The sequence below is a fragment of the Myxocyprinus asiaticus genome, chromosome 44, assembly GCF_019703515.2.
Source record: "Myxocyprinus asiaticus isolate MX2 ecotype Aquarium Trade chromosome 44, UBuf_Myxa_2, whole genome shotgun sequence".
Taxonomy (NCBI): Eukaryota; Metazoa; Chordata; class Actinopteri; order Cypriniformes; family Catostomidae; genus Myxocyprinus; species Myxocyprinus asiaticus.
This window is the reverse complement of record NC_059387.1, coordinates 25729648-25740722: the sequence shown is the minus strand read 5'-3', so window position 1 is coordinate 25740722 and position 11075 is coordinate 25729648. Positions and strand designations below refer to the sequence as shown.

General features: G+C 38.1%; 1 protein-coding gene and 1 pseudogene across 1 annotated transcript; one reads left to right on the top strand and one right to left on the bottom strand.

Moving 5' to 3' along the window:
- Positions 1–984: 984 nt before the first annotated feature.
- LOC127434496 (uncharacterized) lies at positions 985–5689 on the top strand. Its single transcript, XM_051687323.1, has 4 exons — positions 985–1069; positions 1894–1938; positions 2099–2238; positions 3722–5689. The coding sequence occupies exons 1-4, from the start codon at positions 997–999 to the stop codon at positions 5228–5230; spliced, it is 1767 nt and encodes a 588-aa protein (XP_051543283.1). The 5' UTR covers positions 985–996; the 3' UTR covers positions 5231–5689.
- Positions 5690–7276: 1587 nt separating this feature from the next.
- On the bottom strand, positions 7277–8162 carry LOC127434525 (adiponectin-like; annotated as a pseudogene).
- Between the last annotated feature and the right edge of the window lie 2913 nt (positions 8163–11075).

Below are 11075 nucleotides of genomic sequence, written 5' to 3'. Positions count from 1 at the left end.
AATAAAATAAAAAATGTCTTAAAATGTGTACATGGTGAGAACTGACATAGATGCAGAGAGATTATGGGACAGTGTTTTAACGTATATGAGTGAATTTGTAAATGAAATTACAAATGTACAGGTGAGAGTTAGACAGGTCTCAGTGGTGAAAACAGCTAAAAAATGAACAGAATATTCTGGGTTCAATACAAGTTAAGCTCAACCGACAGCATTTGTGGCATAATGTTGATCCCCAAAAAATGTATTTCGATTTCTCCCTCCTTTTCTTTAAAAAAACAAAAATCTGGGTTACAGACTGAAGTGAATGGGGCCAATCAGTAAACCTTAAAATGCTTTTTAAAAAGTATTACCACAAGACAAACAATATGCATGTTAACTTGATTTTAGTGTGATCAAATCACTTACTAACCTTTTCTGTGTGAAGTCATAGCCAATTTTACATGACGACATAGCGTAAATCATGTAAGCCTGCAGAAATTATAAATGAAACAACTATATTAATGTAAGTGCTTTTATAAAATTATAAGGTTCACATCTGTCTTTAAAAACTCTAAAAATTGGCCAGAAAAGTTCCAGAAAAGAAAAGGCCTGTTAAGAAAAATATTTGTTCATGGTAATGATCAAATGCTGTCGATTGAGCTTAACTTTATTGAACCAGAAATATTCCTTTAACTAATACATATAAAATACATGTTATTTTTAAATAACAGTTCAAATATTTTCACATTTAAAATATCAAGAAATGGAGCAGGGTGTATCAACCAAGTAGGAAGCTCACTCTCTCATAATAACTAATCTGTTAATATATTCTTGATAGAAGTTCATTTAATGTCTAGACATCACATTTAAGTCATGTTTTTAGGAATGAGTGCTTAACACGTCTAAGAAAACCTAACATTAGAAACATAGAATTTAAATGCTATAATTAATATAAAAAATACAAATGTAAATGCTATAATTACATTTATTCATCCACAGGAATAAGTAAGGTTAAGGATGGCTCGTTTGAGGGGATCTTCCCTCTTCCATGTGTTCACTGGTTTGCTGCTAGCAACACAGTTCTTACCTGGTGAGAATTTTAAATTATTATAAGTTATTCTTTCATGATGTATACATATTACTCTTTCAGAGCATAACTCTTTATTTTTAACAGTTCAATGATAAAATTCCAGATCTTTTAGAAACCCCTTTATATCACCTGACTGAAATCCCCCCAAAAGCCCTGAGCAAATGAGGGGATATCGTGTTTCTGAGTGCTAGGCCTTTACTTTTACTTTGTAACTGGTAAAATTATTAACGGCTGTAAGCAAAACTCAAATACCCTGGTTTCCAGATGTGCCAGCACTTTTACAAGCTCATAAACAAAATAAACCTGCTGATAAAGAGCAACATTTCCTTAACTCCCTCACACAATGGTCAAGACACTGAAATCTTCCATTCACTCTCCTCACATTAAATACAACATATCCAAAACCCACTTGTCCCAATTTTAGCAGAGATGAACATCACCATCAGAAACATAAGGTGGAAAATGTGCTGGTTCATACAATTTTTTTTTCTTCCAATGCTAGGATAATAAGGTTCACCTGTAGGTATACTCTTTCCCTTTGTAGATTTTATAGCTTTTGCTTGCAGCGGGGCCAGTTATTGCAACCCCCTGCTGCTAGACATCAAAGTGCTGATGTGCACTGTTTGAAGATTAATTTTCCACAATACCCTGTATATTACCACCACCACCCCCCACCCCCTCCCAAAACTTGTAAAACTGCTTCCTGCTACCTTCAGCCCATTGGGTCATTATCATCTGTAAGCATTTTATGCTGTCTTTGACAAATGCAACATCTGGTTGAGAACTGGACCCCCTCATTTCCCCCTCTCTTTTTTTTTAAACAGAGTTTCTGCTGGCTGGCCCCGTAGCCCAGCGTTTAAAAGGAGATGGTAAGTATGGCTTATGCTCCTGTTCCATCAGTGTCTTTCTAAAGTCTCAATCCAGGAATGAAACAACAACATAATAACTTGTGTGTTTTACACCTTATCAAACAAATTGTTATAGCTAATCGGTGTGAATCTAAGGTTTTCACAGTAAAGTTTTTCATAGATGGAATCAATGATGAGGCAGGCATTGAGGCAGGCCCAAAGAGACTAATTCGTAACAAGAGAAACATCAGTTGGTACAAGCAGCACTCTGACTTCTGGGGTTGGTACAAATACTTCACAGACACTGGGAACCAAGAAGGAGTAAGTACAGCAATTACGACCCAAACGGCAATGATACTCCAATGATATATACCTGTACAGTATGTGTAATAACTCTTGCACTTTCAAAATTTCAAAAACAAAGTTTTTTTTTATATGTTCCTCGATCTAATTGAAACACAGTACGCAGATATTATTAAAGCTTTAACCCAAAAAGTTGCATCACTTTGTGAGCACTTTTTAGAAATGCAACTGTTATTCATTCTTGTAACATTGTTTCTATTTGGGAACAATCTGAACTCAGCAAAACTCACAAAAATAGAATAAAATAAATCAAAATAACTAAAAGGCACTTTACTTCTACAGTGTGTACACATGTGAAAATTAATTGCATTTATTCATGTTTTATAACTAGAGTTTCGGAGATCCCAAACAGAAGTAATACTACATTTTCATAGATGACGTTTGAAATATGTTATCAAGTTAGAAATTTGTTTAAAATAAGTGCAAATAAGATAAGTAAAAGTTATGGACTATGGAGTATCAACCAGATTTAAGTTAAATATTTTCATTCGAGCTAATAAAATGCCATTGGGGTCTTTCAGAATCCTAAACAGAACATGAGGGTTAATCTCAAAAAGGATGAGGTGCATGCCTTGATTAAAGGAATAGTTTAATAAATATTCTCTCATTATTTACTCACCCTAATGCCATCTTAAACTTGTGACATTCTTTCTCCTGTGAAACACACACAAAAATATTCTTTTGAAGTATGAATGATTTGTTTTTGTCCACACAATGTCAATAGGGTCCAAAACTTTAAAGATCCAAAGAGGACATAAAGGCAGCATAAGAATAGTCCAATTATCCAACTTGTGTCTTTAAATCCATGTCTTCTGTAGTAATATGATTGAAAAACGTTTGGTTGAAAAACTAAGCAAAAAGTCAATGCTTTTTCACCAAAAGTCTTCACCTCTGCCCAGCTTTCCAATGCATTTTCAGGATAGAAGCTTATTTACTCGAACTTGCATTTGACGCATGTGAGAACTTCGGGTTGTATTACACATGCATCAGTTCTTGCGAGAACATGTAAATGTGCAAAGCATAAGGATGTGTGGACGAGTTTCTGTAATGGACATGCATCGAAGAGCTGGACAGAAGTGAAGCATTTAGGTCAATAAGGATTGACAAAGGGTTAGAATTGCCCAGAGATATCATATCACTTCAGAAAACATAGATTAAACTACTTGAGTCATACAGAATATTATTATGCTGACTTTATGTCCTTTTTAGAGCTTGAAAGTTTTGTACGCCATTGGCTTACATTGTATGGACAAAAACAAATCATTCATGCTTAAAAAAAAATCTCAGTTTGTGTTCTGCAAAAGAAAGTAAGTCATTTGAGTTTGAGATGGCATGAGAGTGAGTAAATGATAAAACATTTTTTTCCTTTAAGGGTACTTGTGTTTTGTGGCGCTTGCTTAATCCAAGCACAGAATCAAGATCATTTGTTTTTGTCTGTCAGGTTGCACAGCTGGATCGTGTCTATCTGGCATACTTGCAGAACAAGAATCGGGCTGAGGCACGTCGCTCCTACAAAATGTACCTGCAGCACCTCGGTGACATCTACACATCTTGCGCCGAGTCTGATGACCCAAACTGTGTGGCCTCCTATACCAGCAGGCCCAAACCCAAAGCTGAGCCACCAGCGCCAGCTCCAATCAAGTCTTGTGACCCTTACAGAGACCCATACTGCTTGTACTCAAAGGGATATTCCAATTACCCATACCTGGACCCAGCCCCTGCCCCTGTCAAAGCCGCTGCTCCTGCCCCTGCACCAGTGAAAGCACCAGCCTACCTCCACAAGCCTGTTGTGAAGGATCCAAATTCTGGCTACTACTATTATTCCCCATTGGTGCAGCCCTTCCTGTCAGCTGAGCAAAGAGCCGAGCTGTTGCGCATCTGTGATGCTGAGGACGTAGAGTGTCTGCAGTACCACCTGCGTGCTGCTTACGGATACAAGCCTGCTGCTGCCCTTGCCCCATCCTACGCCCATCTTGGCTGTGACCCTAAGAGCGATCCTCACTGTGCCCCCCATCTGGTACAGAAGGCACCATCTGGTCTGTATCTGAGTCATCCACATTGTGACCCCCGTGTTGACCCATACTGTGCTTATGCTGCTGCTCTGGCATCTGCCCAGAACCAGGAAGCCCCATCTTCTCCAACCACCTTGGACAGACCCTGCAACCCTCTCTACAATGACAACTGCAACCCTCTGACAGCCACAAGGTTTGCCAGCTTGGCCCCTCAAAATCCAAAGGATGAGCCCACTTCAGATGCCGGCGCAATGCGTGCACCACCCAGCCCTCATCACGACCCTTACGCCATGTTCCGTGATGCGTCTGCTGGGGCTGACATGCGTAGACGCCTTCCCATCCAACTCCAGCCCCCAAGGCACCAACTGGAGGAAACCCAACATCCTCTGGGACCCCGAGGCAAGACCAAAGAGGGGTATGAGTGCTTCATTGGCTATGATAAAGAGTGTTTCCCATTGGGTTCCCAAAATGAGCCCCGTTCTGGTACACACAGACAGCCATCCTACTCTCCCGAAGCTTATGAGCCACACTTGAATGCAGATGGAACCAGAAATGGGGTGATTGAGCCTGACCCACACTGCGACCCAGAGTACGACAGAAACTGCCGTTTACGCCGCTATGAACCTGAGGCAGCCGAACGTGCCAGTCTTTCTCCTCAAGAGGAGCATCAAGTGGCCCAGCCAACTCAGGAGCACCGCGATGAGCAAGCCTACCAAGAGGAGGTCCCCCAATATCGTGAGGAGTCCTACTCTGAGACCCCAGGCTATGACCAGCAGCAATACGATCCCTACATGAGTGGACAGGAGGATTCATATGCTGGATATGGCCCCCAGGATCTAGGAGCAACTAGTTTTCAGGATGTCCTGAGAGGATACGGTGACCGATACCCCAGCCAGAATGACCCCCGTGCTTACACAGGAGACTACAGAAAGAAATAAGGAACCTATGACAATGTATACCAAGAATTGTAGAACAGGACAGAATGTGGGTTGTAAATAAATATTAAAATTCTCACTGATAGAAAAGGTGCACATGCCAACTACCATAACATATAAAGACACAATTTCACTTTGGTTTGCTCTAGAGTCTCATAGCACTTTTATAGGAAACTATTTCTTTGCTTCTTGTGACATTTTGCTGATTAAATTGGCCCATATAACTTGACTGCATTGCAGTGATTTTAGGGATTGACTTTCAGACAGGGAGAGTATTTTCTACTTCTCCAAAACTCTTTCACAGGAGTATGTGAAAAAGATTTTCATATCTTTGTAAAAAAACAAAACAAATATAGTGTGTAAGAGGTGAATGGTGTACATGAACATAGTGTAATCATAACCATCTCTAACATTTTTGTCATTTTTCCTATGTAGATTTACCCAGCAATCTTCCTTCAAATGAATATTTAATAAACATCTGAACCCTTTCTTTTTTGTATTCTTTTATAAATTGCTAAAAGTGTTGCTTTGTAATTTGTTTTAATATGATTTGTAAAATTTTTTCTTTGAATGTTTCAAATAAAAGCTTTAACGTTCTTGAGCTGTTTTCGCATATTTACTATAACTAGCAAATTGGCTGATTCAACAAACTAATAATTTCTATATTTAATACAACTATATTATTTCAGCAATATTACCAAAAGAAAAAAAGGAGCTGTTGGCAGTAATTGTGATTGCATGTTAGCAGACAGTTTATGAACAGGTTGTCATTAACAAAGCAATCCAAACCTACATACTAATTAATTATCCCAATTTTTTCAACTTTTTTGTTATAAGATTATTAGTTTCACAGACTGTCAGTGAAAACATAATTAAATCATCTGCAACAAATTAGCATATAAAATAATTTATAATTATTCACAATCTTGACTGTGTCTGTGTCAGTAATATGACAATTAATTTGCATGATATGTTCAAATCACTAAACTGTCTTGTGAGTTTGGAGCTTCCTCCATAGGAAAGGTATATTGTAATTCACACAAAAAAGAAAAAGATAATTCGTCATTATTTATTTTCCTTATGTCGTTTCAAGCCTGTTTGACTTTCTTCCGTGGAACACAGAGATGTTAGGCAGAATATTAGCCTCATTCACCATTGTCTTATATTGGATTTTCCCCCCATGCAATAAAATTGAATGGTGACTTAGGCTAACATTCAGCCTAACGTGTCTGTTTGTGTTTCACAGAATAAAGAAAGTCCTATGGGTGAGTAAATGGTGTCAGAACTTTTTTTTTTGGGTAGAACTATCCCTTTAAAACCCTAAAAGTGTGTATTTTCAACTTTTAGAACAGAGTCCTAGAAAGTGGTGACACGTATACCTCCACTAGCCTGAGAATACTTATAATAAACATTAATAAACATAAACACTCAATAGTTGCAAGGCTATTTTGGTTCATTAAAAAGTACGGAAAGCTCAGAGATTAAAGAGTTGCTGCAACTCACACAGAACTGCATTTACAAGTATTGTATGCACACGACCTAAATATCATAACAAATTAATCAGGTCATAGTTGAGAGTGTGGGTATATAGATTGACCTTGAACGTTGACTATAAATACCTCAGAGGATGAAGAATGCTAAACTGCACACCAACTGCTGTACTGGGAGGACACCAGTTGGCTTAGATGTGACATGTCTAGACTGCTGACAGAACGTAAGGACTCACTGTGGTCATATCTGGTCTGTGAATCTGAAATTAAAGTATACTAAATGGATAGAGAGGATGTAAACTAAGACAACATATGCTTAACCTAAACTTTCAAAAAGATGGTGGTTTTCCAGATTAGGCCAGCATGAATTTCCAAAACACAACATACGCTGCTGAACAGCAACGCTGGTCTTTTCAGCATGGGTTTAATTACACTCTGTTTCATAGAGCTCATGACTGCATGAAAAACCCCAAACACACTGTAAATAACCTTTGCATACTGTATTAAACATTTAAACATATGGATACAGATACACATTGACAAGAGCAAGAGGCAGGTATCAGCGTTTGCGGTTGTCAAATGGGCTGATTAGGATTTTAGGTGTCAGAAGAAAGCCAGTGAAGGTGGAATCATTGTTGTTATCAGCATAAATCCCTGCCATTTAGGAACATGGCTACCTTGGTCTCTTCCCCATTAATGGTAAGGTGATACATAAAGTAGTAGATCCCAGGAATGGAGCAGTGAAACTTTCCGGAGATGTCATCATAGTTGTGCTGCTCATTGTAGAAGTTCTTGGTGAAGGGATGGGACCTCCACTGATGGGGTTGATTTTACCTGTGAGTCCAACGCTAAAAGCTGAGCGGTAGGGGAAGGAACTCTCACCATGCTCTCATTTCAGACCTGGGTTTCCAGGGAACCATCTTTTCCCTGCAGGTCCCTCATTGCCTGGCTCACTGGGCTCTCCATTTGGCTCTTTGGGGCCTTCACAAAGAAAAGGTAAGTGATTAGGATTTTTGTTTTCCAGACAAACCTTTTCGTTCACTGAGAGACTGAGAAGTATTCAGTCTTTTATTGCTCCTGAAATACTGTATGATAACAAATGAATGAAATGCAAATTTATTTGATTTTTTGTTATCTAAAGACATTCATAATTGTTACTTAAGTGTCCATATGCTTTTTGGGGCCACTATCTGTGCAATATAACGTTAAACATCTGAAAATGATTTACCTGGATCTCCAATATCTCCCTTCCCGCCCTCACACCCATTTCGTCCGTCCCTCCCAGGGATGGCATCAAACCCAGGGGAGCCAGAAACACCACTCATCCAGCGGGCACAAGGCTTCCTGCTGTCCGGCTCAGCCAGCTCTGTGTCCTCCTCCCGAGAGACACCCAGTCTGGCTGCCATTGTTATCAGACAAAGCACAGCTGTACATTTAGGCGTCATCGTAAGAGCCATGTAATTTATAAGTTAAAAAAGGTAAACTTCATTCAGCAATGTCAATAAAGGTACAATGAATCACATAAAAAAAGATTTTGGTCAACTGCAACTACTGCTTCTGTTAAATGCCTTTAGAAAATTAAAATTAATCCACTTGATCAATTATGTTAATTCAATGGGAAATTTAAAGAGTAGAAAACATTTTTTCACAAGGGCGTAGATTTGGGGGTTGCAGCGTGAAGCATATATATTTTGGGGGTTGTATTTGCTTTTGATTAAAGTGTGTCATTGCAATCCTTTGCGTGGAGTTAGTCCTTTTGTGTTTTGAAAGCTTGTGTGTCTGTTTCTTCAAACCACCCCTAAACATATCTCAACTGACATGCAAAGCAGGTGTTGGAATTAAACAACCTGATGGTTACACTATCACATTAAGCAGATATGATAGTGTGAGAGTTCAGAGCAATAATATTTGTCTGGGCAATGTGTTAGTACTCAAGTTGATTTGTCATACCAGAGAACTTCTGTAATTTAATCATAGGGCGCCGCCTTGTGGCAGATATAATGTGGTATCGCAAGTGCTTTCAACAGAGAATAGACTCTATTCACGCTGGCGCCATCTTTGATTTTTAATGGAATGACATCGAGGCTTTGAGGGATAGATGTACAGTCTCTTCAAAGAGCTGTACTTCAGTTTAAAGTGTTTTTGGATCGTTCCTCGGACAAAACATTGATAAAATATCTGTCCAAAAAGAACTCCAGACAACAGGAGTTGTGGAAAATCAGATGTGATATAGGAGCTTTATACAGATTTATACCATTCGTACCACTGAAGAGATGGTAAGTCTATTCCTCACAGCCTCGTTATCATTCCCGTTAAAAAAGATGGCGCTAGCATGAATAAGGCCTATGGCCACCTAAGACAGCAACAGAAAGACTGTTCAGTCTGTTTTCTTCTTTTACTGTGGTGACAAAACATTGCAAACAACACCCACAATATTCATGAAACAGTTCTACATCAAAAATTGACCAGAGGCTCTTTTTACCATAACCCTGAAATGCAATTCTGCTCTTTCACAAGTTTCACATACTATCAAGGAAGTCTGGTCTATGATTTATTGAATTATAGACATCAAAACCTGGCTACCTCACCTTTTGATACTGATAGCAAAATAGCATTCCTTGACTCATTGAACGTGGTCATTTTATTATAATAATACACAATGAATATTGAACATATACTGGTCTTTAATATGGATTCTTTTAAATAGATATGGAAGTTAATTAGATGCTGCATTAAAACATGAAACCTATAGATATGAAGGGAGTTTGAAAAATATCTTCCTATCTCTGTTCTGCTGTAAAAGGTCAGTGTATCTCACGTAAGCTCCCTGTGCAACGCCTGACACTTCACTCGCCTAATTTTATTGCTTGTACTGATTATAAAATGCCAAAATATTTTGGTTAAATAATGTTATGCTCAAATGTCATGACTATGAATAATTGCCCTCCTATTTAGCTTTTGAATTACTGTAGCAACGTCAATCATTCGGTACTGCATGTATTTAAGCAGATATCTGGTCTGTACACAGTGAACACATTAGGCGTACGGCTGGTGAATGCAAAAACTGATCCAATTGGTTTATTGGTTAATAACTGCTCAGTCTGGCTCAGTTATACATGTTCAAAAGGCTTATTATGGGATGTCCTTTAATGCTGGTTTGTTGTAATCAGTGCTTTCTAGTGCTGACTATATTGTACAAAAGAATGAGTACAGCAATTATTTGCATAATTTAGACAAACAAATAAGAAATATGATCTGACTAACACAATGACCTTTAGTTATTTTGCTTTCTTTTGTAAAAGTCTTCATAAAGATGATCAATGTAGATTTACAAAAGCATTTTGCTGCATAAACAATGCAGACCAGGGGTTCTCAGCACATTTTGCTTCAGGACCCAGATTTTACAACTCAACACAGTATCGACATTGTTAATCTTCATAATATAAATATTACATTGGCTCAAAAATGCGCAAAATAATGAATGTGAATTATAAGTTTAAGAAGAAAACAGACAATTTTGTACATGCATAAACAATAAAACAAGTGTGATTTACCGGCCTAACAATGGAGCAAACACTGGGCCAAATATTGTATTAGTATTAGCCACATTACCAAGTGACATAAATTTTCACCAAAAGGCTTGTACACAACATCAACAACAAAATCTATGGAATGTATTTTCTCCACCTAATGAAAGATGATAAACCTATTTTTTTTTAATGCTACAATTATATGGTACAATTATATGGTTAATAAAATTTTATTATTTGCATTTAGCACTGTTTTGACCCTGCTGTCCACAACTCTATCAGAACAGACCTGTGACCGATTTTTGGATTCTCAAACAAAAAGAGAAAACTGGAACATTAAACTAAATTAACAAAAGTAAGCTAAGCAATAAGTAACATGCCAAGCAATTAATCCATTTTTTTCAAGAAAATGCTACATTTAGTACACAGACAGAGGGGATATCCATTCTAGTAAACCTACTGCAAAACACTAAAGGAAATCCATCTAACACTACTAACACACATCTGCAGGCAAAGCCATCATTGAGTCCATTCAGGGCACACGAATCACTGTCGAACTGTAAACAACTGTGCATCAGTTACCATGGATACAAATGGGGAATCTATAACACACAGTAAAATAGAGTGTCAACCCCGAGGAAAAGCCCTGCGAACAGCTTGAATGGTATAAGGCAAACAAAATAGGCTTATCTTTCCACTGCAGAGGTTTCCAATATGCCCAGTTAGTGTCATTTCATGGGTGCTTGTTTGCAGCTTTAAAAGGATACCTCTGCAATTGGATTATACAGGTAATGGAGGAATAATACCGTGAGGGGTTTATTACGATTA

Bases quoted from the DNA above. Each gene is read 5' to 3' on its own strand.
- LOC127434496 (XM_051687323.1), top strand. From the start codon at position 997: ATGGCTCGTTTGAGGGGATCTTCCCTCTTCCATGTGTTCACTGGTTTG. The intron at 1,939-2,098 runs GTAAGTATGGCT...AGTTTTTCATAG, and splicing joins CCAGCGTTTAAAAGGAGATG to ATGGAATCAATGATGAGGCA. The intron at 2,239-3,721 runs GTAAGTACAGCA...TTTGTCTGTCAG, and splicing joins ACACTGGGAACCAAGAAGGA to GTTGCACAGCTGGATCGTGT.